Source organism: Maylandia zebra, linkage group LG9 (genome assembly GCF_041146795.1).
Source record: "Maylandia zebra isolate NMK-2024a linkage group LG9, Mzebra_GT3a, whole genome shotgun sequence".
NCBI lineage: Eukaryota > Metazoa > Chordata > Actinopteri > Cichliformes > Cichlidae > Maylandia > Maylandia zebra.
Window position 1 is genome coordinate 16,335,722 of NC_135175.1, and position 27,679 is coordinate 16,363,400.

Below are 27,679 nucleotides of genomic sequence, written 5' to 3' on the forward strand. Positions count from 1 at the left end.
AGATTTTAGATTTTTTTTAATCTGACAAGCCTTAATAATAAATGCTCACTGTTTTCCCTTTTTAAGTAAGCATCCAGTAAAAACAGTTCTGTGCGGGTTTTATTCTCTTTTTATTTTTGCTCTTGACTGTAGCCCTGTTTTATACCACCGGGTTTGCAGATGCAAAAATAAGGCCGACATTATCTCACAAAGCAACCCATTAATTTGTGGGATACATGCTATAATTACAGTCAGATCTAGTGCCTTGATGACGGTGCAGTGAGTGCAGAATATGTTGCTTCCATCTTCTATTACTATATGCATTTGATCTACTCCTATTTTTGTAGTTAGAATTTTGCTCTTTGGTTGAAAAACACAGTCTGCTGCTCGTAGACCCATCGATGTTTGTGATTGCTCATGCAGTCAACACCGCCCCTTTAGTGTGAGTGCGCTGATCGCCACACCGGGAAACCTTGCGCTTATATTCAGGTAAACAACCTTGGTGTGAATTAGTGGCCCGATTGCTTAAGGTGGCTGCTTAGGTTGGTGAATCCAGATAAGGTTAAAGATATGTCAAACGTGCTTTCCATGGAAAAGCGTATTCAACATAATGCACGTTTATTATCGTATGCCACCGACAAGGACTGCACAATCATGACCGTGGTGATAATTATTTTGCTCAGTATTGAGATGAACTGCGTTCACAGCTTCATGTCTTTGCACCAGTATAGGAATAAATGTGCACCCTCTTTCAATCTTAAGTATCAGGATGTATTAAAAAAATCACCTCCTTAGCAGGTTCTAAAATAACTGAAATACCTACTGGGATGATAAACAACACATGACATCATTAAACCCTTTTATTATTTATTTGTTTATTTATTTTAAATGTTAAAAACAATGTATGAAAAAACGTACATGATTCAGTAGCTTATAGATCCACTTTCAGCAGCAATAACTTGAAGCACCTGGACATACTGTTTCTGTATGACTTTATTGGCCTCTCATATCTCATAGGGTGGAGTAATCTTGGCCCACTCTCTTTTATAACATCGTTTCAGTTAGTTTGTTCAGTCCTGTCAGTTAGGACAGGTTCCAACTCCTGGTTGAACGTAAATTGATTCAATGCTTATATACAGAGTTTATAAAATCAACATGCTTCTCAGGTACAATCTAGGCCACCAGAAAAGGGAAATGACCTACAGCAAATAAAAGCAGCAGTGCACCAAAGGGTTAATCACAATTAATCCTATTTGAGATTTATTATGTCTATATCATGGCTTGGGGGGTCCAATTATTTAATCTGATCACAGAATAGCCACGTAAATACTTAAAGAGCAAGCCTGAGGACTAGATGAAAAAGAGTTATCTTTTTTGTTTTAGTTAAAAATAATAATAAAAAATCAAGGTGAAAAGGGGACAGAACAGCAGCAGATGGGGTCATTAAGTTTCCTGCGGTGAAGGTACTGAGCTTCAATGTTTCTGTGAAACCTCCACACAGGAAGGGGATTGCTGTACAGACAGATAAGATAAATTGCCCTTTCATAACACCCCAGTAAAACAAATGGGAGTGGTTTGTGCTCCCACAGTATTTAACTTACTCTGACACTGGCGCACTCACTGGTCTGTCAGCGAACATGTCGGTAGACTTTTCTAAGAACGCAACAGAGAGGCCCGAGCCTTGTAAGGCAGAAATTAAAGGTGGGTCCGGTTTTATACAATTGTATTGCCAACAAATGTTCAGATTTAAACTGCTGCTGTGAAGACTGTGATTTCATTTCAAATAGGGAATATTCCCAGCTGGCTGCAAGGAACGCTCCTCCGAAATGGCCCTGGCATCTTCACTGTGGGCGACACCAACTACAACCACTGGTTTGATGGGATGGCCTTAATGAGTAGCTTCACCTTCAAAGACGGTTGGTACAGCAATTCTTACCTGTGCACAGCTGCTAATCTGTTAATTGCTGCAAAAATACATAAATAAAACAAAAAAAAAATGTAAAGCGCACAGATAAAAGACGCAGTATTTGTTTCCTTGCAGGTGAAATAATCCATAGAAGCAGATTCCTCAGAAGTGACACCTATAAAGCTAACATGGAAGCAAATAGAATTGTTGTGTCCGAAATGGGGACGATGGCTTATCCAGACCCAAGCAAGAACTTCATCTTCAAGTGAGCATACTCTTTATTGTTACAGGCAAATTCAGCATATTTGATATTTTTCATGAAATAACTGCAGTAGTCTTCGTTTGTAATTCTTTATCAACAGTTGCAGTATTTATTTGGCAAACAGTGCCGTTATATACTGTAAGAACTTTCCCTGGCATCTAGATTTGCCAGCATTAGTCTGTTTTTTCTGCTGTCTATTGTAGTGTACAGCAATATTTTTGCTGTAAAGATAAACCCTATGTTACTGTGCTTTATAGAATATAAACGTAACAGGTAAATACTGCAAACTGTTTGGATGCCAGACTACTTTTATTTAGTTAGGGGGTGATCGTGGCTCAAGAGTTGGAAGTTCGCCTTGTAATCGGAAGGTTGCCGGTTCGAGCCCCAGCTTGGACAGTCTCGGTCGTTGTGTCCTTGGGCAAGACACTTCACCCGTTACCTACTGGTGGTGGTCAGAGGGCCCGGTTTGTGCCACCAGTATCCTGCAGCCTCGCTGGACACTGGTCTCGCTTCTGTCAGTGCGCCCCAGGGTGGCTGCGGTGCTTGCTTCGGCAAGCGCGTACGCTAAATTGGATACGATACAGAGAAGATTAGCATGGCCCCTGCGCAAGGATGACACGCAAATTCGTGAAGCTACAATGTAGCTTGCCATCACCTGTGTGTGGGTGGGTGGATGACTGGTTGTGTAAAGCGCTTTGGGGTCCTTAGGGACTAGTAAAGCGCTATACAAATAGCGCTTTACCGGTACCCATCCTATTTAGGGATGGGTACCGGTATCGGTTCTGACATAAAAGGTAGTAACCAGACCGAAAAGCAGCGCACATTTCGGTACTTTTTTTCCTTTGGATTCCAGCCAATCATTTTACCTTTGCGAGCGTAGTAGGCGGGCCCAGGTACATACGTTCTTTTAGAGCAGAGCTTAAAAATGCCCAAAGCGAAGCGGTCGAAGTCTGGCTGTACTTCACAGCAAAAGATGCAAACTCAGCAGCCTGCAACAAGTGCTTTAAGCTGATACTGTGCAAAGGAGGTAACACCTCAAATCTGATGAAACACCTGGCGACGTATAGCATTTTGTTAAAAGCCGAGAAATACGCCGTATTTGATAGCTTGCTGCGAGACCTCACACCGTGCACATCTACTGCGGGTGTGGTGCCTGTTATCTGACCCGGAGCAACATCCCCCAAAAACCCGAAGAATAGAGTCCTGGCCCGTAGCCCTGTCAGTGTAGCAGAAATGATGACGGATGATGATGCAGCAGCCGTTCTTCTCTGCGTGAGTAGCTTAATGTTGTTCGTGTTGAGTAGCTACTCAACACGAACAACATTACAACATTAAGGCTAACCACGTTATTAAATTAATGCATTACAACATTACAACATTAAGGCTAACCACGTTATTAAATTAATGCATGTAAGGTGAACTAGCAAACACCATCTAGTTACATGCGGCTGTCCTGTTGTTTGATGGCAGATGCTCCCTTCACCCTGGCCAAAAAGGCTAAAATGACCAAAGAAAAAGTGGAGAACAGCTAAACATGAGAGGTTTTTGGACAAAGTTTGTTTTTTGCATTGTTTAAGCACTGCTTCCAGCCAAGAGTGATACCATAAATCCCCTATAGCTGCAGAAAAGGCTAACATTGTTATCTTTTTACACAAAAACAGCTGAACATGAGAGGTTTTTGGACCAATTTTGTGTTCTCCATTCTTTAAGCACCGGTTCGAGCACCATTTAAGCACCGGCACCGTTTCAAAAGTACCGGTTTGGTACTGGTATTGGATAAAACCTAAACGATACCCATCCCTACTCCTATTGCAATCTCCATAGACGATATGTTATTTTATGGTTGCATGTCTTCAGTTTCCTTTAAGTGATTTGTGCTACAGAAATGCTGCTGTTCTCTATTATTTGACAACTATGCTGAAGATGAACACTGGCTGAGCACTGGCTGGTTATTCCCAAAACTTTTTCAGAGTGAATAATTTAAATGTTTTGTGTATATTCCTGAGAAAATATATGGTGTCATAATATTTCTCAAAGGTATCCATGTTTATGGTTTCTTGTATGTTTGAAGATTATACATGTTTGTTTGTTTGTTTGTTTTTCTAAGTTTTGTGGTAGTGCAGCTATTAAATAAGACCATGCGGTGCCATTTTTGTAAAATCTGGGTAGTCACTTGGACTACGACTCTGCGACACAGTTATAATCATTTTTGTGTAGGAACAACCTCGGGGCTGTTTCCCTTACTGCTGTGAATTTTTCACTTAGATTCACATAAGGCAAACATTTACAGGAAATCAGGTTTCTTTCTAATCTGTTCTCTTATTCACAAGGGGTAACTACAGGAGATGGATCCGCATATTTGTGTTGGCACAGATTTTTAACACCGGACGCGCTTCCTGGCACAGCTCTCCCAAGGATTTGTGTCTCCTCCTGCTTTTAAACTGGGGATCTTTTACATGTTAAGCAAATGCATTAACTAGTGCGCTATGGAGGCGCTCTCTTTCCTGTATCAATATCACACTCAAAACCCCCAAACTTTTTACTTTTCAGGGCAATCACCTTTCTCAACCACACAATGCCTGACTTCACCGACAATGGCGCGAGCAACTTCATCAAGTATGGAAATGACTATTATGCCACTTCTGAAACCAACTACATCAGCAAGATTGATCCCGTGACCCTGGAAACCCTGGAAAAGGTAACGCTGCCGGTTAACCTTGAAACGTGTGAACTCAAAACCAAGAAAGACTTTGCTTCAGACCTGATATGTTTCTGAAATATCTCACACAGGTGGACTACTTGAAGTACCTGCCTGTAAACTTAGCTTCGTGCCATCCTCACTATGACAAGGAGGGCAATGCCTACAACATTGGAACGTCAATAGCGACAAAGGGCAAAACTAAATACGTACTGTTCAAAGTTCCTGCTGTCTCAGACAAAGGTCTATAAGTGATTCATGTGTTTTATGTTAAACCTCTAAACTCAACAGTAACACCTACAGCGTTTCCATATTTGTGCTGTCTACTGTCACCTTTCAGACAAAGGCAAGAAAGGCCCTGCACTGAAAAATGCAGAGGTGATCTGCTCAGTCCCCTGCCGCTCCCTTCTCATGCCGAGCTACTACCACAGCTTTGGCATGACAGATAACTACATCATCTTTGTCGAGATGCCTTTCAAGCTGGACATCCTCAAGATGGCTACTGCCTATATGAGAGGAGTTAGCTGGGCAAGCTGCCTGAAGTTCTGCCCTGAAGAAAACGTAAGGAGTTAGTAGGCTAATGAATGTGGATTAATAGACCGGGGACAAGGGTGTACTAGTGTTCAACACTTCAGAAAAAAATGGGATTGACTCTTTTATCTATATCTTTGTTTCTCCATCAGACTCTGATCCACTTGGTAGACAGAAAGACCGGCAAAGAAGTTGAGACAAAGTACTACACAGGAGCGATGGTCCTCTACCACCATGTGAATGCTTTTGAGGACGATGGCCACGTGGTCTTTGATGTCATTGCCTACACCGACAACAGCCTTTATGACATGTTCTACTTGAGCAACTTGAAGGAGAAATCTCAGTTTGATGAAAAAAGGGTTTCCAAGCCAGCTTACAAGAGATTTGCCCTTCCCATCCACGCTGACAAAGTGAGTTGTTTTCATGTAATTCATTTGGTCCTGCAATCGAACGGCTCACACATTAAAGGCTTTCACATGTCGACTGGATTTCGCAGAGCGTTCCAGTTGGAGGGAACATGGTGAAACTCAAGTACACGACAGCCAGCGCTGTGAAGGAGAAAGAAGGCAAATTCATGTGCCAAGCAGAGGTGCTCTGTGAAGGTAAAACCAACGCCACTCAAACGTGTCTGTTTGAGTGGTTCAAGGCAAATGAAGTTTGTTTATTTTTGTTTTTCAAATTGCTGTTTGTCATTTAAAGTTAATCCAGATAGGAGCAAAAACTGTGCTTTTATTTCCATCAGGCTTGGAATTACCCAGAATCAATTATGACATCAATGGGAAGAGGCACCAGTTTGTCTATGGGAACTACGTGGGGGATTCTGCAGAAGTGGTGGGAACATCCGACATTTCAGATTTCTTACATTTTTATAAATATAATTTGCCTATGGAGACCTTTAACTTCCAGAACAGACATTTAAATTTTGGGGAAGCAGGCTGTTCCTGGACGTATTGTTTTACAAAACTAGGGTGAAAAACTACAGTACTGAGAATAATCATTTGAAGCGAAATGTAGCAGTAAAACTTTTGTTTAAGTGTGAATTACACATTGCGCCATAAAACAACAATCCCCTTCATGGCACTTTTGGGTACGCATGCACATCAAGATATCAGAAACAATGGAAAGAAGACTTCAAAGCTCAGCCCTCCAACAAGAGGCATAAAGTCAGGAAGGCATAAAAGGAAATATTTTGTATTAGACAATTATGTTTTTTTTTATTAATCCTCACTAGACAATCAATTCTAAAAACAAACAGGAAGAGAGCGCTGGCTTCTGCTTGAACCATAGAGGTGACAAAAGACAAAAAAAAAACATGTTAAGTGTCATAATCAGGTGTCTAACCCCCATGTGCTGGTAGAACAGGTTGAATGTACCTCTGCAATGATTCTTCAGTGCTCCACTATCTTCTGTGGGGGGTTAAATTGGGTCAGGTTTAGTGGCTGTTGAAGCCAAAGCATATGATGGAGGAGATTTTCATCATTTTGTCCTATAAATGAGGACATTCCCTCCCTAAAAAAAAGAGGATGTCAAAGTATCTCACAACAGAATAAAGGTGATCCCTCAGAGGAACTTTGTTTTTTAATTACCATATAAGTTTCCCCCTGATAGGAGACACGCCTCAAAGCCATGCCAGCAAAAATGCCAACCTGTGCTCATTAAAAGGACTTGATTCACGCATCAAGTACAAAGTGCATCCATGAGAACATCAGCTGCTCATCATATTGTCCGGCAGTCTCATGTGATATGAGAATTTTACTGCTCTTTCTAATATTTGCACACAGAACAAAGTACTAAACGGGCTGATAAGCCAGTTGTGCTGTGTTGTGTATTGGTATTTCTGTGTCTGTAAATAACTTCTGACCTGCATGGACGTCTTTGTTGAGTGTGTTTCATCTGTTCACTCACTGTAGGTTGCAAAGTTTGACATGGAAACCAAGAATATGGTGTACTGGGATGAAGACAAGTGCTTGCCGTCGGAGCCGGTGTTCATCCCCAGACCAAACGGAGAGTCGGAAGATGATGGTATGAATACAAGTGAATGTGGTGTGCAAAGACGTGACATTTATTCTGTATTTGCTTCTATTGACAAGTTGAAGTTCAAGTCAATAAGAAGGTCTACAAAGATTAGACCAGATCTCCCCCCACTTATCTGTGCCTGTAATCTGTGTTGACAAAGTTGTGATACAATAACCTCCTTCTCCATTTGCAGGTGTGGTCCTAACATCAGTCATCAACTACAATCCAGGCCAGTCGAGCTTCATCCTGATTCTCGATGGGAAAACGTTCAAGGAAGTAGCACGAGCCTATGTGAATACTGAGCTGAACAAGGACATGCATGGATTTTTCATCCCACATTGAAAATAAAAGTTTAAAATAAAGAAAGGGAACTGTGCCACAGTAGCACATGTGGCACAAGCATGTATCGTAAGTCATTTCATTGTATTATCACTGGTATATGGTATAAAGTTAACCTCGTCATTTAAACAAAACACGTACTGTAATGTTACAATGTTACTGATATTACAAGAATAAATCCAACCAATGCTCCATATTTGTGGTGTCATGGCGAAGAGTTATGTTAACACAGTGTGGCTGTACACAAGGTCAAGGTCTCTGAGCAAATACAGCCTTCATGACACAGTGTTACTTGTTTCTGAAGATATAGAAATCTCAGATAAGTTATCAAAGGAGTAAAGTCCATTCAATTAGGCATAGGGTTATAGATTTAGGTAAACATTTATGGTAAACAATTGTTCCCATGTGAAATATGATTGTTGTGTTTCAAGGTACAGCGTTTCTCAATCGCTCTGGTGCAATTCTCACATCAGAATTATCAGTCTCACTACTCTTAACACTTCCCACCCACAATAGCACCTTTGTCGTTGTTTTTGTGCACGCTGCATTATTATTATATTATTCTGAGATTTTTTCCAACCTTTTATTGTCCAATTTTGATGAGTCAGTGCGAGATGTAATCTCAGTTTGTTGTTCTTACATGACAGGAGTGGAGCCTAGTGTGGTCTTCTGCTGCTGCAGACCATGTGCAGCACAGTCAGCTAGATTGTGCGTTCAGAGATGCAAGAAGGTTTTTTCTCTTTTTCGGAGCATTCTCTGTATAATCATCCCTCCATAGAGATCGTTTTGTGGGAAAACCCCAGTAGATCAGTAGTTTTGGACATACTCAGACATATTCACTCACCTTTCGTCCTCATTCATTCAGCTTGAACTTCAGCAGGATGTCTTTATCACATCTACATGACTTAACGTTTTGGATTACTGAAATGTGATTGGCTCATTAGATAATTGTATTAACAAGCAGCTGAGCAGATGCAAAAGTGGTTGCTGAATGTTCTCTCATAGTATATATTTCCATTTCCTGTTTTCTAATGCTTATACTTTCACGTATATCATTTAGCATTTCTCGATTTCAGCAGTTTTCTAAAGTTTCAAAGAAATTCTTCACTTTTAATTTAGGCTGACACTTTTTCCAACATCATCATGATAAAAATCTTACAACATCCATTATTCATCTTTTCATACATCATACTGTTTCTCAATCAATCTGGTGCCATTCTCACAGCAGGAAAGTCACTCTCACTAGTCTCGTATTTCTCAAAAAAATTAAGGGATTTTTCACATTTGCCAAAACATTAACAGTCAGTCACTTTAACTGTGTGATGAATGAATAAACAACTTTCACAAGCCTTTGAAGACTTAAACATCAAAAAATTTAGTTTTTTCCCTCATAATCTTGCTTACTTTTGAAAAAAATCAGCAAAATAGGCCTAATATAGAAGAAAATATTTTCTGAAACAAATGAATTGTGAAGGTTTTTTTTTTAACTTTACAAAAGTGATGAAATGCAGAAAAGCAAACATAATACTCATTAAACTAAATGTATCAGAAAAAAATAAGGAAATGTATACATAAGTCATTCTAAATACATTTAGCAACTACTTTAGCAGTGGAGCAGGCGTACCTAATAATCACAGTAATGCAAATATCTAATCAACCTTTCACATCAGCGGCAACTCAAAACATTTAGATATGTAGAGATGGTCAAGACAGCACGCTGAAGTTCAAACCGAGCATCAGAACAAGGAAGAAAGACTGAATGAAAGTAATCGAGAAAAACTGAAGAAAATGCTCCACCCATAAGTTGCCTTGTAGCATTTCAAAGGCCTATAACAACAATAATCACTCAGCTGCTCTGTCATTACAGATACAGCTCTGTTGCATTATTACAGCATGCACCATTTATCTTCAACATTAACAACTCTGGTATCAGTGAAATGAGTCCTCACTGTTCTGATTACCATATGATACAGCTCAATTTTGTTACACTGTGTTCAGAAGGTCATGTCGGTTTGAGTCAAGTCAATGCAATGTATTTACCACCATCAATGCGTGTCAATAACCACCGTGTTTACTGCCTAGCACTTGACTAATCAGAATCTAATCAGGAAGAGAAACATAGTCATCATTTTTTCCTTTTTCTTTTTACAGTGCGTGGGTCTATTATAGGAGAGTACCAATTCCTTCACGTGAGCTAGCCATCATAGTATCTTTCTATCAAGCTGACCTTAACTAACGGCACATGACCTCACTGACTTGTGAATGCTTGCATTATCTATTGCATCGTTCTACATCGTCTGATATCGATTACAAAACAGAAGCGCTCAGTGATTGGGCCTTTCCGTTGTTGAATGGAATAGCTTAGATTGACCACCAGGGGGAGACAAAGACTTTGCTTATTGAGCCTTCTCTGTTGAGGATGCATTAATTTGTCTTGACACTTTCGATTAATTCACTAGTAAAATTTAATTGCACATCAAAACTAACCAAATAGACAAAGTCAAAAATGAGTATGTTACATAGTAATGCCTCTGATAACACAATAACGTGACTAAATCGAGAATTTTTATAAAATACTGAAAATAACAGTGAGAATGGAACAACAGCTTGAGTTCTATAGCTCACCGAAACTGCAACAGTACCGGTCATTAAATCACATTACACTGGACTCAGAGTACAAGTTATCTTAGTCCTATGATGCACTATAAAATGGCACTAATCCCCTTTAACAGGTTAAAACTAAAGATTTACTACAACCACCGTCCACCCGCCCAATTTTTACAGCTTCTTCCTATATGCCCATACTCCACGTTATCTCCAAGTTTCCTGAAAATCATCCAGGTAGCTGCAGATACATAATCCTGTTGACAAATAACTAGAAACAGTAGCAAAAAGATAACCTCCTTTGTGAAGGTAACTAAACAAAGAAACAAAATGATCAGCTGGTCAGATATAACAAAGTAATAAAGCATTTTTAGAATGCATACCCACATATTTCATTAGTAGATCTAAATTGGACAGAGTACAGTAATGGTGTTAAAAGGAAACTGTGAAAACAGATTACAAAAGGGAATTGCAAAACTGACAGGCAGTGTGCCAGTACATAATATTTATTCTAACAGTCGTCTCATCTACGAAAATTTACACATACAGCACACGCTAATAAACCACACTCAGTAGTGCAATTTCCAAATCTTAAGTAGCAAATAAATGTTTTTCCTTGATGTCCACCACAACCAAATTACAAACTTGGGTATAATACATGGCAGTGCAAATGTTAAACTGTGGGATAACCACTTAATGTGTGTAGATACCCTGCATGTAAGGAGAGAACTCCTGCATTCAAGGCCATCACAAGTTAGACTGGACACATTTGCAGACAGTGAGAGGCCAGTTATTAAAGTATAAGATGTACAGTAAGGGTGAAATCCTACTTTCCAACCAATCAATTTCATTGTTTACAGCGTCATTAAAAAGTATTTTCCTAAAGATAACCTGAGTGCAAACAAAATTCCTTTTTTTTTTTAATGATGATTTCTTTTATTAATTGAAAAAAAGCTATCCAAACCCACCTGGCCCTGTGTGAAACAGTACATGACCCCTAAGCCTAATAAATGGTTGTGCTAGCCTTGGTAATAAGAACTGCAGGCAAGAGGTTTTGCAAGTATTGGCAAAGAGTTATTCACATTGAGTGACTCTTTTCTGCAGAATTGTTTTGATTCAGCCACATTGGAGGGTTTTATGAGCATGAACAGTGCTTTTAATGAAAAACATCTCAATAGTAGTCCAAAACCTTCATTTTGTTACTTCAAGCTATTCAGAGGTGGACTTGCTGGTGTGTTTTGAAACACTGTCCAACTCAATAACCCAAGTGTGCTTGAAGTTTGGACCACAAATCGATGGGCAGAGGTTCTCTTTCTGTATTTTCTTGTAAAGAGTTGAATTTGTGGTTCCATCAATTATGGCAAGTAGTCCAGGTCCTGAATTAGCAAAGCAAAAGACAATATTGCCTTGGCAGAAAAATGGTTTAAAAAACCCACAATTTTGGGGGGGAGGGGGGACACATTTGTACTCCCTGGCTTCATTTGTGAGGCCTGGCAGTGCAAACAACAAAATTCTAGTGAATAGTTATAGTGAACTCAAAGTTATGGGTCAGTGTGCAAGAGTAAAGCAAGGTGCAGTGAAGCCAGCCACCAAAACTAAACAGACGCTCATTTTGCCTGTGACAGATCGAGCAGCACATGTTGCTGTTCCTAACTTGGGAAAAAAAAAGCTTTATATCTTGTGATCTGACTCTTACTTTTTTTAAAGAACTGGACCGTGTTTGACCATCAATGTAATACTTAAAATGGGATGTCTGAAATGATAAAAAAAAAAAACCCATTTAGATTTTACACCTAACATGGATACATGCAACAAAGTACAACAGGGCCTTTGAGCTGCTGAGTGCAGTTGCTGGATAACGTCCATCAATCCAATACACAGATGGATCCGAATCCATGGAAATAGGAAACGGTCAATAGCGAGTACTTATGAAGGGAGCACGTGTTCAGGCGTCGAGGCAAGATGAGTGGATGTCCAGTTGCCGTCTGTGTTTCAGTCGCATCAGTGGTGATTAATTGAAGGAGACGAGGAGAGGGGAAGACAAATTTTAATTCTGTGGCTGCTCTAAAAACCTTTTACTAGCCTCCGTTCCTCCCTCCACTTTCCACTCAAAACCACTCACAGTCAAAAGTGGGCTGGTTTTGGTTGTTGACATCATGTTTAGTTCACCTTAAATTACATCCAATCTGATATCAGCAGCCTTGGACAAAAGGCAGAAAAAGAAGGAAAGTTTTTAAGGAAAATGGAACACACCCAATTACAAGCGAGAGAGAGACTGTGCTGTGGTTGCCATAGTGATGACTTCCTGATGGCAGGATAGTGGCAATAGAGGATTTTGCTGTTCACAGTCATTAGATGCAACTGGCCAGTCAGAGGCTTAGCATACAGGGAGCAGATAGACTAAAAGAAGTGGCTGCTCGAGTCCATAAATGTCCGGTGGCACTTAGCTTCCCTCAGCTTGAGTCTGCTCTTCTTTAGATGGAGAGTTCTGGCTTTTCTCAGCATCTTCTCCCTCATCACCTGGAAAACAGTGAAGAAAGAGGACAGTGGGACAGTCGATTTCATGGACATTTAACTACGGGGGAAGTCAGTGATGCAGCTACTAAGTCACCAAAGAAGACATATATGTAAAATGTAACTGAAGAACTTCAATTAAATTTTATTTATATAGTGTGAAATCAGAACAACAATCATCCTAAGACATTTTATTTTGTACAGTAAAGACCCCACAATAATGGAGACAAAACACCAACAATCAAATGTCGTCGTCCCCCCCCCTCCCTATGAGGAAACACTTGGTGACAGTGGGAAGGAAAAACTTCCCTTTAACAGGAAGAAGCCTCCGGTAGAACTAGACCAAGGGAGGGGCAGCCATCTGGGAGAGAGACAGGACAAAAGACACACTTTGGAAGAGAGCCAAAGATTAGTGGCTCTGTGATTTTGAGCTCTATTTACAATTTCCAAACATGCTGCAGAACTAAGCTATGAAGTCTTGATTTTCCTCTCCACTGTTGGAAAATCCAGAGAATTCAACTCAACACAAGTAGAGTGGAGGCTATGTGTTGCTACCCTGATGAATTATTAATGTCGCCATCAAAATATGTTCTCGTTCTTCATCATGTTGCTCACCTGACTTGTTGATGTTGAGCTGTGCCAGACTCTCCGACAGATCAGTGGTGCCCGGTTCTCCAGGAGCGTCTGGAATATCATGTATGGCATTCCTGCGGCCGGATCGTCGAGAGGTGATGAAGTCCTCATAGGTCGCCTCCACATCCGTCATCGCTGACACACCTCACCATAGCAGAGCCTGCCGCACACAGCAGCACACACTGACACACCTTTTCAAGTTGCACAGGTGCACAGTGACCCACAGACAATGGAATCTGCACCGCTTTTATGGAAAGATCGCTGAAATGGACAGAGTTTGTGCAGCTTCTCCTAAATAACTTTACACAATGGCAACACCAGTTTTTGTTGACAAGAAGAATGTAACGCAGCAGGCTATGCAGACACTCATTGAATACATCCCTCCCTCCGCTTATCTTATGACCTAATCCCTGCTTAATCTATTTTAATCTCAGTCTAGGGTACAGGCGACACCATGGATACAGAGGAGGCAAATTCAGTAGAAGAAATGCCGAGGAGAGCGATGGGAAATATAAACAGACAATCTGATGCATTACTTCAACCAAAGAGCACGCTAAGAGGTCATTAAAGCAGAATGAGGAAAGTTCTGCCATATCACATGGAGCATGATGGGAGCTGTGCTGCCCCGGAGATTTAGGTTAAATCCTTCTGCTTATATTCAAGCCCTTTGTAGCAATCTGTCTGGCTGAGGCTGTCCTTCAGCACTGAGCAGATTCAGGCTTTGTTGTCACATTTCTTTCAATTAAAATCTGCTATGATGAGATTTCTTTGGCTGTATCAGTCTGGATATCTGCATTTATTTGCTGCCACTACTTTAAAATTTTCAAGGAAAATAAAAAACCCTCAGAAGACATCACAACACTCAGTCACAAAAAAAGGTTGGTTTGATTTTCCCCAAGTCAAATGCAGGATTTTTAAATTATATATAAGTATATATTAAAAATGCCTCACTTTCACATCCATTTGTGGCTATTTCTAGAGAAAGTTGCGGTGGACTGTGGCTATTTTTGGAAACCTCTTCTGTCATCATCTGAGCACCCTCCCACTCAGCTGTCATTCTCAAAATGGTGTCAAGATGGGCAAGACCCGGCAGATGCTGTCCGTGTACGACTGACAGACCAAACGTGTGGGGAAGCAAGAGAGATAAGACGGCTGTTCTCTAACTTAATATGAGAATCGGGGCACTGGATTGTGGTCATAGGTATAACTCTCCAGGTTTATTAGCAATAAAGAAGAAATATCATTTGAAACGTTAAATCATGTAAACAGCTAGGTTAATGTAGCTTGCATGAGTAAATGTCCTGGTAGAGCCAAATGAGATATAAAATTCCTCCCCACACCTTTCAATAAAGAACCTGTCTTATGATAGAACATAAGTGAATCTAATTGGATTACAGATCTGTACGTGCAGACATTTTTCCACTGAAGCTGTGTTTTTATTTGAAGTTAGAAGTTGAAGTTAGAAGTGACAGGACATTTTGCGATGTGTTTTCCTATGCTCATATTCTATGAAATATTAATTGCCAGTTTACATAATTTAGTCAGACTGTTGTACCCATGAATTAGAACATTGGCAACTCAGCTGTGTGTTTGTGTGTATATGTGTGTGTACAGTGTGTGTACTCCCATGTGGGAAGCAGAGCTCAGCTGGCCTGGACAACAATATACATAGCACAGACTCCAAACAAATGATCAAATCGCTGAATAATACAACAGGCCAACCGTCTCTGTCTTTCACTATGAAGTTTTTTTTTTTTTTGGGGGGGGAAGTCTACTCCTGCTTTGCAGCTGTTTGATTTGTTATGCTGCCAAACAGAATATTAGCAGTGATAAAGGCAGTACATAAACGAGTCCCAGAAACTTATGCCAGAGTTATTCTAGGTGGCCTGGGCATACCTGGGACTGATGCCAGGTCTCACACAAACAGACATGCTATACTCCAACATCACCGTGCCAAGCGCAAAAGTAAACAATTTCTCCTTAACCACTGATTCACGCGCAGCTGTCAACACCCTCCCTGTAAGAGCGTGCAAATGTTTTACTGTTATTTCTACAGCTCGTACACATTTAAGGCAATCTTAGCTAAGTGATTTATTTAAAAGTTCATCGCGAGTCTGCACGAGTGTGACGTCACTCCACAAAGACTATTTGTCCAAAATGACAATTTATCACCTACTAAAGCGATGCAGTCACGCGCATTGGCGTCCTAAATAATAAAGCGCTAGTTTTTTTCTTTTCTTTTTTGTTGAAGACATATAACCTTTAAATACAGACGAGCTTAAGGTTGCAGGAGAATCTGAATGTTTAAATTCATTATTAAAACCAAGATCCATACGTCTGTCTTTGATGACAAAGACCCCCACAGAGCCAGGTCAGTGTCAGTAAACGTAGCCTGCATGATATTAACATTACACATGCATTTACGAGCTTTGCGCACTTTGCACCTGCAGTTATTATTCTTAATATGATCAACAAGGTATGCTACCTGTTTGGAATAAATGGCTTCCGAATATTCGCAGGGGTCAATCACATCGGCTCGGATCTTGCCATTTCGGTATTCCCCAATGCGCTCATGAAAGAGAATTTACCAACGTCAAGCAAATCAAGCACACCAAAGCTACTTCCGAGTATTACTTTCAGAATAAAACCGCATTACTTTGAAGGGACGCTTAACAGAAAAGTTTTTCATTACCAGCTACTTTACCTATACTCCTTTATTTTATTAGATAGATAAATATACATATAAATAAATAAATACACATATAGGATTACTAATAGGAATACTTGCACCACATTCATTAATTAATATCTGACAAAGTGAGAGCCATAAACTTTAATGCCAAGTGCATTGTTTAACCGTGAATGTGTGTGTAAAATCATTACCTTATTTAAAGGTTAGGATACATTAGGACTTAGCGAATGGTTATCATCCCATTGCTATAATTTGAAATGGTGAAAAGGCATCGCGCTTGGGCGTGTGTGTGGTGCGAGAGATCACACAAAAGGGAGTCAGTGTTGAAACAACGTCCCTCTTGTGATAAAGGCACATGTTTGCTGTGCCCTCTTAGCATCTGTCCATGAATCCCTCCATTCAGATGACACATGTTGTCAGTATGGCAAATGAGGAACTTCCGAGTGTTTGTTCTGCGCAAGTGTTTGAGCTAACAAAAGCAGCAAAGGAGCACACTAGTTTTGTTGTTTGGTTGATATAATGAGTTTCTGTAAATGACCATCCCCAAACAAAGCTGAGATGCAAGGTAAAGCTACCAGCCCGTTTATTCATTAACATAACTTTGTATCAATAACAGCACTAATAACTAATAGCATTTCATTTTTTATTTATTTCTATAGCTAAAATTAAAAAAAAAGATTTCGTCCCAGTAACAGCAACATTTGCTAGTTTCCAGCGAAAACTGAGCTACGCAAACTCCCCCAAAAATTGATGGTTAGGAGTAATACTGGGAAACATGACAGAGGTTCCCTCCCACGCTCCACCTGCTGTCCAAAATAAACAGTGCATACTTGAACACTCCATCAGAAACAGTGCAGTAATAACCAATGAAATACTCGCATGTTAGCTCACCGAGCGGCATCGGACAACCCAGTTGCTATCGGTAGCCAAAGATCAGTAGTGTCAAGATATTTACCTGCCATTGGGAATTGGAACAGGACGTCCCAGTAGTGTCGACATAAGTCACAGAGAAACAAACAAAACACAAAAAAATGACAAACCAAAAATGTAGATCTACACAGGACATCAGTAATTCACAATACACTGCAGAATAAATTTATATGTAAATTAAAGTAATTTTCCTTACAGGATAAATGGGTAAAAACAAAACATTTTTCCCGTTTTAGCAAAGCCGGAAATGAAGAGGGGGTTTCATCTTGTATTTTCCGTCTACGTCTGGCCGTTTTCGAACAACGGCAACAGGACCAGATAAGGAATAACCTAAGGATGGAAGAATTTGAAGGTATGCGATATTGCTGTTTGTGTGTTTACTTCAGCCTTTTATGGCAAATTTGGGATTTCAGCATTTCGTTTTTATCTGCCAAGGGGACGCTTTGGGGTTCGCGGCTCCTTTAGATGAACAGTTTTGTATAGCGACCTCCTTTTTGTTTGGGTTTTAGCCCAAGTAATGCTAGGTAACGTCAGGGCCAAAGATGAAGCTAGCTGCTCCTCCTATCTGAATGGGTGCGATTCCTAGCTAGAGGAGCTATCCGGCTAACCAGCAAACTCCTAACAAATAACACTTTTAAATGAATGGTTTAAAGCGTGTATATCAATGAATCTTCGGAGACTGCTTACCTTTAATATTAAATACGTTTCTATGTGTACAGTAATACTTCGAAGTGTTTGACTCTGTACGTTAAACTTAGCTAAATCTGACTATTTTCCTCCAGCCATTTTCAGGAAATTTGAAGTATCCGTGTAGAATGAGCAGTAAAGGCAACAATAAAACATTGTTGCCTTTACTGTGGCAGAAGAACACAATTTATGACCGCGAAAGTATTTACCTTGTATCAAATGTTAACTGGGTCATTATTTTTCTTCCCATGTTTGTTTAGTCCCGTTGTGGCCCATTTTTGACCTTTAAACCTTCACCGAATTTGTTCTGTTATTCTTGCAGATGGCGAAGCTTCTCTGGTTGACGATCGGATTCAGTGTAATATCTGTAAAAGATCTTTCTTCCCCAAAGTCCTGGTAAAAAAAACAAACCACCTCTTGCTCATTTCTGACATTTCTTAATACAAAAAACAAACAAAACAAAACAATGTGTAACACTGTTTTAAGAGGACAATATTTTAATCGCAGACACTTTAAGTGTTTGTTTGGGGGTGTGTTGATCACGCACTATGATTAACCCGCCTGGCTGACAGTATTTACCACATTAATTCTCAGCTGACAGGGTATCAGCTGTTTGTTCAATAATAATGTGTCTATGATCCAGATAGCTAGCAGGGTCCTGTGAAGAGCTCTGTAGGGGAGTTGAAAGTTTTATCAAAGCAGAAATGCTTTTTGTTTGAACAAATTTGTGATATTCAAGACTCTGATTTAAAAATTTCACTAAGAAACGTCTCTAGTAGTACTGCTCTCCCATAAAGCAGAGTTGGAAATATTGGTCATTAATTAATTATTAAATTAATTTCATAGTGGGCCATTTTTTATATATAGATGAATTGCAGCACAAGTATCAACTGGACTGTATCATGTGAAGCATTTTCTTTCACTTGATTGTCTAAATCAGTGAATGGAGATTGTTTAGAAAGGATGGCTTCACACATGTTCAGCAATACAGTACTCTCAGCACTGTCTGCAGCACATGCAGGTAAGGGTGGTGTCATAGCGCTATATAAATGCAATCTATTATTATTATTATTATTATTATTATTATTATCATCATAGGCGAAAAGACTGGTTTTGAGTCATGGTTATGGGTGACAGATAGACACATCTGTGTATTTCGGAAACTGCTGATCTACTGGGATTTTCTCATATAACCATCTCTTGGGCTTACAGAGAATTGACAGAAAAAAAGAAAATATTCACAGAGTGGCAGTTATCTGGGTCAAAATGCCTCGTTGATGTCAGATATCAAAGGGGAAAGGCCCAGCTGCTTCAACCGGATAGGAAGGCATCAGTAACTAAAACAGCATGAAAGCATGGATCAATCCTGCCTTGTGTCAGCAGTTCAGGTTGCTGGTAATGGTGTGGAGGATATCATAGTTTTGATACAGCCGTCTACCTGAGTGTTGTTCCTGATCTTTATTACCACAGTGTACCCATCTACTGATAACATGACATGTTCTGATATTCTGATTATAACATGGCATGTTATTATGCTTCCAGCAGAGTGGGTTCAACCTGGTACTAATGTGTACCTAACAGAGTCGCTAATGAGTGTATATGAGTTGATTTTTACTCCCCCAAAATCCTCTGTTCCTTTGCTTATTGTGTTGAAATGACTAAAACATACTACAGAGTTAATACATCAAAGCTATAAAGGTTTTTGGTGTTTAATTTGAAGAGAATCTTCTGGTAAACAACCAAATATGTGCTCTTATGCAAGCACTTTGCCTCATTAGTAGATAATGGCTGCATTAAAGCATGGTGTATTATTCTAGATATGTATAGCAATATAGGTTTGGGTCTCCATCAGGAAGACATTAGTGTGCTTCAGAGAGTTGGCTGCAGCTTTGAGGAGGTTACTGGTGTTGTTAATGTTACTCATTTAAATTTGAGCTTGAAATGTTTGAAAGAAAGTTTCCTCCTCTTTCAAGAAATTCATTTAGGAAAACATAGTTGAAAACTTAAATTATAGTAAAAGACAGATACAAATCTTAAGTGATGCCAGTAGAGCTGGGCGATAGAACGATAACGATATGTATCGCGATATAACTTTTACTCGATAGAGAAATTAAGCTATCGCGATAGACCTCGCCGCTCTTGTCCTCTTAAAAAAAAAAAAAAAAAAGGTCAGCCAATCCAAATTAAGCAGCGCAGAGCCGAACCAATCACAGCCGCAGCGTCACGTCGCGTGACTTGTTACGTACAGCACAAGTGCCAAGCCGCACGTGTGTTTGTTTGGGAAACAGCCAGCGGGTAATGGAGCCAGCGCGTAATGGAGGAAATGAGTGTGCCGACTAGAAAAATCAACCGAGCGTGACCGAAGAGAAAACAGATGATGGTTCCAATGCCGGAGAGATTGTCGAACGGAAGAGCCATAGAAGTTCCGTAGTGTGAAGGTATTTCGGTTATTTCAAGTCTGACAAAAACAGAGTAGCGTGCACTGTAAATTGTGCCGAAAGCAAGTCTGGAAATACAATAAACTGGAGTATGCGTCACACTGTGCGCCACGTTATTGTTTCGGTGAAATGAATTTCTACAATACTGTTATTGTTAATTCTACTCTCTGCAGTGTTTAAATGCTTACATATACACACAGTTACTGTCCCTCCACACATACGACTCTGTTCTGCTTCTATGCCCCAGCTTTGTTTACTTTTTCCCACCGAGGCTTCTAGACTTCTGATTGGCCAACATTTCTGCACGGTTAGGAATCTAGCGCCACCTGCTGCTTTGGCATGTTCATAGCAGCGTTTTCCTTCATTTCTGCCTTTATGTGTGGACGGGATTATTTTTTAAAACGAAAACGGAAAATCTCCGTTTTCAAAAATACCCGTGTACGTGTGGACGTAGCCTCAGTCTCTGACTGGAAGCGCTAATTCGTCATTCGGCTTTTGTCAGACTAAAGTAACTGTTAAAAATGTTTGAAAAGCTAAGCTATACAACAAGGAGAGATTGAGAATTTCCTTTTAGTTCTCAGTTTATTTGATATTGACAAAGGTTAGTCAGTTTTGTCTGTTCTTCTGTAAAACAAACTAAGATTTATTTTTAGAATTAATATTTTGTTTCTAAGTGGAATTGACAATTTAGTCTGTTTCGTTTGTTCTATTTTGAAACTTAAACGCTTTAGCGGCTGCCTTTTGTGTAGTTTGCAATATTTGCCTTTATCTATCTGAAAAAGTCTCATGTTCCTTAAGTACATCTACCCTGTTGAACTTATTATGGGAAATAAATATTTAAATAAAAACAAGCTGCTGATTATTTCACATTTTACTTGTGAGCAACGGCACATTTAAATCTTACAAATATAGTTATTTGGCTTATATCGTGATAGATATCGTTATCGCCTGAAATGAAAAAAACATATCGTGATATGAAAAAATCTCATATCGCCCAGCTCTAGATGCCAGTGGTGTTAAAAACAAATAAAAATGTTTTGTCATGTTTTGTGCACATTGTCCTCCTTCAACAGGAGAAGCACTCAAAAATCTGCCAAAAATCAGCAACTAAAAAGAGGAAGGTTTTTGACTCCAGCAGACAAAGAGCTGAGGGAACAGACATCCCCGTACTGAAACCCATCAAACCAAAGGTAAGCCTTCACCTAAGCAGAGCGATGGAAATCCACATAAATTGTCAGCAGTGGTTCATTTTGACTGTTGACAGGATTGAAAAAAAATTGCCTAAAGTCAGAAAACTAGCTGGATCTCACATGCTGCTTAAAACGCTGTTGTTCATTTTTTTAGGTAATCTATTCATTCATAAATACGTCCAGCTTTTATTATTAAAAAATGACCTGTTTTTAATCTGAGGTTATTTATTCAGCGTTGTATCCAATAATACAACACCTAAAGGAAACAATGCTGTTCATATTCCTTAATTATCCGAAAACTCTATATTACTCTGCAAACAAGTTATCCAGATAAACCTTTTATAATCCAGGTCACATGAAGGCTTTCCAGGGAGGACCCAGAAAAGAATCAGCCTTTGAAATGTACACAGCATTTTGGCGCTTATGGTGTTGAGTGGCGCCTATGAATTTTCATTTCCATGCAGCACATTCAGTGTATTATGTCGACAGTTTATTTTTACAATGTAAACAACTTTCAATTGTATTTCAGTCACAAAGTTCATCTGCTACTGAAAGAGTAAGTTGCTTTTATCTTTTTTTTTTTTTTTTGTTCAATTGTCCCTCCTTTCCATAGATATAATTTTTAGCAGCACAGATAATCTGTTGAAGCCCGCGAGGCTTTCCCTCACTGTTTTTCTGGCTACACAAAAACTTTGTTTGCCTTGAAGTATTGGCTTGAATAGTCTGTGGGTGTGCCAAGTCATGTTGGTGATATTAATTTTAAAAATCCTTTCATACCTCTTGTCTTTAACTGGCATCCTTCTGTATCCAGTGTTCTTTTCTCTTTCATTTAACGTGACAGCCTTAATGCTATATTTTCTAGTTCAGCTGCTGCGGTTGCTTTGAACCTTCAGATTACTCTTTAACAACTAAAAACTGTATTTGTTTCGTTTATTTCTTCTCTGTGAGAAACTGTCTCATGAGTATCAGTCAGTGAAGTAATCTTGCCCAGTCTGTTGCCTGGCTGTTGTTCAGATGGTCTTGGCTTCAACTAACTCCTGCGTACTCACTCTGTGCTCCCACTGGAATTTTCAGCTTTGTGATATGAACAGGACAAACGTCTAGTTATGCGACAAATTCTGTTTTGTTTAGTTTTTCTTTGGCAGCAGTTTAGGAAAGAGGAAAATATAATAAAATGTAGTTTTAGCTCTCTCCAAGTCACCTGTGTTTGTCAGACAAACGTGTCTGAATGCTTTAACTACACAGGAGAAATAGAAAGTCACAGAGGCTGTCGTGTTGCCTCAGATCCACTTTAGACAACTGAACTCACTGAACTATTTCTGTCGCTAATCATCAACTTTAGATAAGACTTGTACTTTTGTTATGGAAACATAGTTGTTGGGGGTTTTTTAGGGTAAGAGTGGGAAGTGCAGGCTTAGATAAGCGTATGCAATCTTTACATATTCGCTGTGAAACCTGTCGAGTTAAAACATTCGGTAAGAGAGTAGCTTAATCGTATTTTCTTAATATTAGATTGTCAAACTATAGCAGCAAACAGCTGTAACAGAGAATCTCTTTTCTCATGTTGTTGTCGTGTCAGGCAGAACCCCCGAAGAAGCCGTCAAATTGGCGCAAGAAACACGAGGACTTCATCGCCACCATCCGGGCTGCAAAGACCATCGGTCAGGTCATAAAAGATGGAGGACCATTACCCCCGCCTCCTCCTCCTACTTATGACCCAGGTAACATCTAGTTATCTAGAAGCAAATGGAAAAACTATAAAAAAAAAGATTTTGTATCTTAATAAAAGAATTGTGAAAAAGTCTCATACACTGCTCGAAAAAATTAGCACTTTTTAATCAATTTCATGAGGTGATTACCTGGACCCTGCACAGGTCGTCCACACGTCATTCCTTGAAAGTTGGCTGTGGCTCCCAGCACAGCCTGAAGAGTGGAGATTCCAGGAGACAGGCGGTTATTCTATGAGGGTGGCCTGTGGCCCCTTTAGTAGGCCCTGTGCTCACTGCAAGGCACTGTGGCGCTCAACTGGCAGTTAGGTATCAGGATGAAATCTTTGGGCCTAATGTCAGATCCTACACTGGTGCTGTGGGCCCTGGGTTCCTCCTGGTGCATGATAATATCCAGCCTCACATAGCGAGAGTATGGAGGCAGTTGCTGGAGGACCGAACACTGTCCGGGGGCTCTCCCATTGTCCAGATCTGGGAGGAGATCCCTCAGGACACCAGCTGTCATCTCATTAGGAGCATTCCCCAACATTGTATGCAAGCACATGGTGACCATAGAAACTACTGAGTACCATGTTGAGTCGCTGCAATGAAATTTTTAGCAAAATGGACTTGACACTGCAGACAGTTATTACTAAATGCTGAAATGTAATGTAGAGGCTGACTGACATGTTGTAAGTAAAAATTTAAAACGTGAAGGCAATACAGAAACACCCTTCAATGACTGAAGCGTTGATGAGTGCTGAGGATGTATGGTTTGTCCACCAGAGGGCACGCTGCAACTTCACTGTTGGATTACCATGGGCAGAGTCCAAATGAGTAATCTAAAACTTGTTGCAACCATCAAACAATATTACTTTTTAAAGTATACTGTCATTGTAGTAAGGACTCATGAATAACAACATTAATGTAGAAATATTCAGAATGTTTTGTGTCACTAAAAGGAAAGAAATAATTTTAAATGACTAAATATCAGCACGATTACTGCTCGTATAAATCCTATACAAGTCGAGCTGTAATTGTGGTGACAGCTGCAAATGAAAAGTTCAAGTCACCACTTCATCAGATAGTAGTATTTCTGTATACAGGATTCAATTACAAAAGCTACATGTATATTTTCCCACTACCTTGTCTCCCTTTAGACTATATCCAGTGTCCTTACTGTCAGCGGAGGTTCAACGAGAGTGCAGCTGACAGACACATCAAATTCTGCCAGGAGCAGGCTGCCCGAATGCCCAACAAAAGCAAGTCAGGAGATGCCAAAAAGCCTCCAGGTCGCACACAGGTACACGCACGCACGCACGCACGCACGGATAGGAGAGGGGACTGCATTTGAAATTAAACAGACAATAGTTCCCAAAAAGTTGATTCTGTTCATCTGGACATAGCATTTTAAGTGGGAGAAACATTTCATCACTCATTCAAGTGACTTCTTCAGTCTTTTGGGATTTCCTTACCTGGATGATTGAGCATGGATCTAAACAGAAAATAGTTTGTTGTTAGTTTTTTAAACATAAAATGTTAAAAAATGCTCATAGGTAGGTTTACAAAACCTATACTGATGATCGATATGTGTGGCACTTCTGTGTTATGGCTAATTGCTGATAATTAAGAAGTTTTCCTTTTAAATCATTGTCTTTTATTACCATGGTGGGACTCCCACTCTGCAGCAGATGTAGAATTACAAGTTACTTAACAACAGCTATGGTGCATAGCTAGGGAGTTAATTTGGTAGCCAATAAAAACAGCAGGGCTTAAACCCTTCTGGTTAAGAGCTCTGATTCCCCATTGTAATAAAAAGCCTTCAGTCGTTAATCGTTATGTCACTGAGCCTCCCTGCTGTGTCGTGTTTTTAGATTTGTTATGTGTTGCAGTTCTTTTTTATAGCTTTGAGATTTTCTTCCAGATCGCAGTTTTAAAACCCGTTTTAGAGCCAAGCATTGACACAATGTGCATATTACAAACACTACAACCACAAGCCGTTCTGCTTATGTGGTCGTATAGTGATATGATATGATATATGTTTTTGTATATCTTTAATGTAACTATGTTAATGACTTTTCAGCCATGATATCCATAGCTGATCTTTTGTACCAAATAGTTATTTTTATTGCCTTCTTTCTGTCTTCAGTACAAGCCTCCTGCTGCTGCAAAGAAGGCCAACACTCCCGTTGTGTCAACCATCCCTTCAGCTTCCTCTCGTTTACCCCAAAGATCAGGCCTTGGACAGCCCACTGGTACGAGACACAGTGCTGTACTCCTCATCACCCCCCCCATATTGTGAATTTGTGACTGACTTCATTGCATCAAACAAAACTAATATGTGCATTGTCCTCATTTGTGTCACCCTCTCTCTCACTTAAGGAATCCCATCTAGTAAGGCCTCCTCAACAGGTTCAGTGAAGAATAATCCCTCCGGGCTCACAAGCCCACCGTCAGGGTTAGTACACATACGCAGATGTGTTTTAAATACTGTGGGCGAGTCCAGACAGGTTTTTATTTACTGATGTCAAGTGGGTACTGTTTTTTTTACCTTTTATTGTGCATTCAGCTGTGTCTATTCAAATATCTGTTGGAACAGTCAATCTTTGTACATGTTTTTACAGCCCGGATTTATTTTGATTGAAGTGTCATTTCGAACAATGTGAGTCAAAACAAAATGCAACGTCAGAACCGAGAATAGAGCAAGGCTGCCAAAAAACAACAGTTTCATTTCGCTTTCTCACTTTTATTCTTAGTATCCAAGACATTATGTCTACGCGGTGTCTCGACAGAGAGCCTTTATTTCAATGAATAACTTTGAAACATCCTTGTCCTGGTTTTCTTTTTGTTTTTCTCTGATATCTCTGTCAGTGTGGGAAGTAAATCCCGAGTAGCAAGTTCTGGCTATGGATCTGTGAGGAACGCTCAGACTGGACTCAACAAGAAGAAAGTAGACTCCTACATATCTAGGTGAATAAACGTCTTAAGTCATAACCTCCACAGAAAGAGTGGAGAAAATCAATTGGTGACCTCTCCTGACCTCTGGTGGCTTGGTGAAGTATTACCGGATGAGAGGTGAAACGTCTTCAAGCAACTTAAAGAAGTCCAGACGCTTTTCTTTGCAAGCTCCTTTGACTACGATGACCTGGATGACTGAGAACCTTCACAGACATATTACATATACTACCTCTAATTTGACTAAGAATGTGCAAATTTCAATTTTACTTTAAGAAAGTTTAAAAAAAAAAAAAATTAGGGATGAGTCTTACCTGCACATTCATTTAAACAAAAGAAACTTGCATGCACAGTTATATCAACCTTGCCACCCATACGTCTCTAGCTTCTGGTTGCTTTGATTATCGTTATTGCTTTGGAGCAAAACAATTTCCCATTTAATCAAGCTGAGGGGAAATATGGGATAATCCAGTTTACTTGGCATCGGCTTAAGTGGCATTGACATTCGTATAAAGACGTGTAAAATCCAAATAGATCTTTGCCCTGACGTTTCACTAGTTGCAACTTTGTCTGCACAAATTCTAAAGTTGCTGCTGTCTTTTCTGTTTTCTCAGGAATGATATAGATGGCGCGAACGATGTTGGGAACGGCGGAATGAAGAGCAAGTTTTGTCACGCTTGTGGGACAAAGTACCCTGTTGAATCTGCCAAATTCTGCTGCGAGTGTGGGGTCAGGAGGATGTGTATTTGATAGCAGTCAGAAGAAAACGAAAGCAGGGTTAGGATTTAGGTAATAAGAATTGAGGGAAAGGTGAAAGAGTAATTAATTCCATCTTTATTTTCCCACACTGATTTTATTTCCTGGCAGTAAAGATGGTGTGTGCAGTCACACTGAATATTATCCAAATTTCATTGCATAACTTACAATAAGGAGTGCACTTAGCTACTGTGTTTTGCGTTGACTAGTGACCGGTTGATCTCTGTGCCGAACAGATTTGGTACACAGATTAATCGGTTTAAATCATGATGTGGCTTTTACAAGCACATCCCGTAAGTAGCTTCTCTTTCACTGCTTCATTTGCTCACAGCATTGCTGCTGTTTCCATGCACTTATAAAATGAGCATTACTGCCATGAAACTACAGGTCATAGAGGGTTTAAGAATTTGTGAGAAATAAATATTTCCAGCAAAGGAGAGGTGGTTGGTCATTGGAAGGAAGCTATTAAATATTATGCATCTTTAGAAGGGAGTAGAGGAAAGATGAATTAAAAGTGGGTTTGGAAAAAAAGAAAGGAAACATGTTGGGTGGCTGATTAGAGGTGAGATTAACTGCCCTGCATCATTATCGCTCTTCAGCCCTTGATTTGAAGTGCATTCCTCAACCCCACCTGTCTCCACATTGATGTGCAATAATAACGACTACTGAAGAAAGCAGTGTGATTTTTTTTTTTTTTTTTTTTTTTTTTTTTAAAAAAAGAAAATGGCTTCAAATTTTTATCTTATCACCCTGTTTTCTTAGGAACCAATCCAAAAAAGGTTGAGTGGTTACAGGTCAGTGCTCCCTTTAAGGTCACTTAACAGGAAAAACCTGTTATCCCAT

General features: G+C 39.8%; 3 protein-coding genes and 1 non-coding gene across 6 annotated transcripts; 3 read left to right on the forward strand and 1 right to left on the reverse strand.

Moving 5' to 3' along the window:
* The first annotated feature begins 1,581 nt into the window (after nucleotides 1-1,581).
* Nucleotides 1,582-7,927, forward strand: bco1 (beta-carotene oxygenase 1). Its single transcript, XM_004546498.2, has 11 exons — nucleotides 1,582-1,680; nucleotides 1,767-1,895; nucleotides 2,021-2,150; nucleotides 4,698-4,845; nucleotides 4,938-5,088; nucleotides 5,186-5,406; nucleotides 5,529-5,786; nucleotides 5,873-5,978; nucleotides 6,119-6,207; nucleotides 7,287-7,398; nucleotides 7,586-7,927. The coding sequence occupies exons 1-11, from the start codon at nucleotides 1,617-1,619 to the stop codon at nucleotides 7,732-7,734; spliced, it is 1,557 nt and encodes a 518-aa protein (XP_004546555.1). The 5' UTR covers nucleotides 1,582-1,616; the 3' UTR covers nucleotides 7,735-7,927.
* On the forward strand, nucleotides 2,689-2,794 carry LOC112435359 (U6 spliceosomal RNA). The gene has a single exon (XR_003024569.1). It is a non-coding gene; the product is annotated as a U6 spliceosomal RNA (small nuclear RNA).
* A 2,251-nt stretch (nucleotides 7,928-10,178) lies between the features above and the next one.
* On the reverse strand, nucleotides 10,179-18,102 carry pkia (cAMP-dependent protein kinase inhibitor alpha). 2 transcript variants are annotated; one of them, XM_076888084.1, is made up of 3 exons: nucleotides 18,001-18,102; nucleotides 13,465-13,642; nucleotides 10,179-12,855 (listed from the first exon to the last, which is right to left on the reverse strand). In XM_076888084.1, the coding sequence occupies exons 2-3, from the start codon at nucleotides 13,613-13,615 to the stop codon at nucleotides 12,779-12,781; spliced, it is 228 nt and encodes a 75-aa protein (XP_076744199.1). In that variant the 5' UTR covers nucleotides 13,616-13,642; nucleotides 18,001-18,102; the 3' UTR covers nucleotides 10,179-12,778. The 2 variants fall into 2 exon arrangements, with proteins under 2 accessions (XP_076744199.1, XP_076744198.1); XM_076888083.1 differs by lacking the exon at nucleotides 18,001-18,102 and adding an exon at nucleotides 15,968-16,103.
* On the forward strand, nucleotides 13,973-27,533 carry zc2hc1a (zinc finger, C2HC-type containing 1A). 2 transcript variants are annotated; one of them, XM_004546500.6, is made up of 12 exons: nucleotides 13,978-14,360; nucleotides 14,462-14,683; nucleotides 17,341-17,456; nucleotides 18,114-18,187; nucleotides 21,303-21,419; nucleotides 21,949-21,975; nucleotides 22,999-23,140; nucleotides 24,286-24,428; nucleotides 25,275-25,380; nucleotides 25,508-25,583; nucleotides 25,997-26,095; nucleotides 26,695-27,533. In XM_004546500.6, exons 2-12 carry the CDS (start codon nucleotides 14,652-14,654, stop codon nucleotides 26,828-26,830), a joined length of 1,068 nt encoding a protein of 355 aa, XP_004546557.1. In that variant the 5' UTR covers nucleotides 13,978-14,360; nucleotides 14,462-14,651; the 3' UTR covers nucleotides 26,831-27,533. The 2 variants fall into 2 exon arrangements, with proteins under 2 accessions (XP_004546558.1, XP_004546557.1); XM_004546501.6 differs by lacking the exon at nucleotides 21,949-21,975 and having other exon boundaries at nucleotides 13,973-14,360.
* The last annotated feature ends 146 nt before the right edge of the window (nucleotides 27,534-27,679 follow it).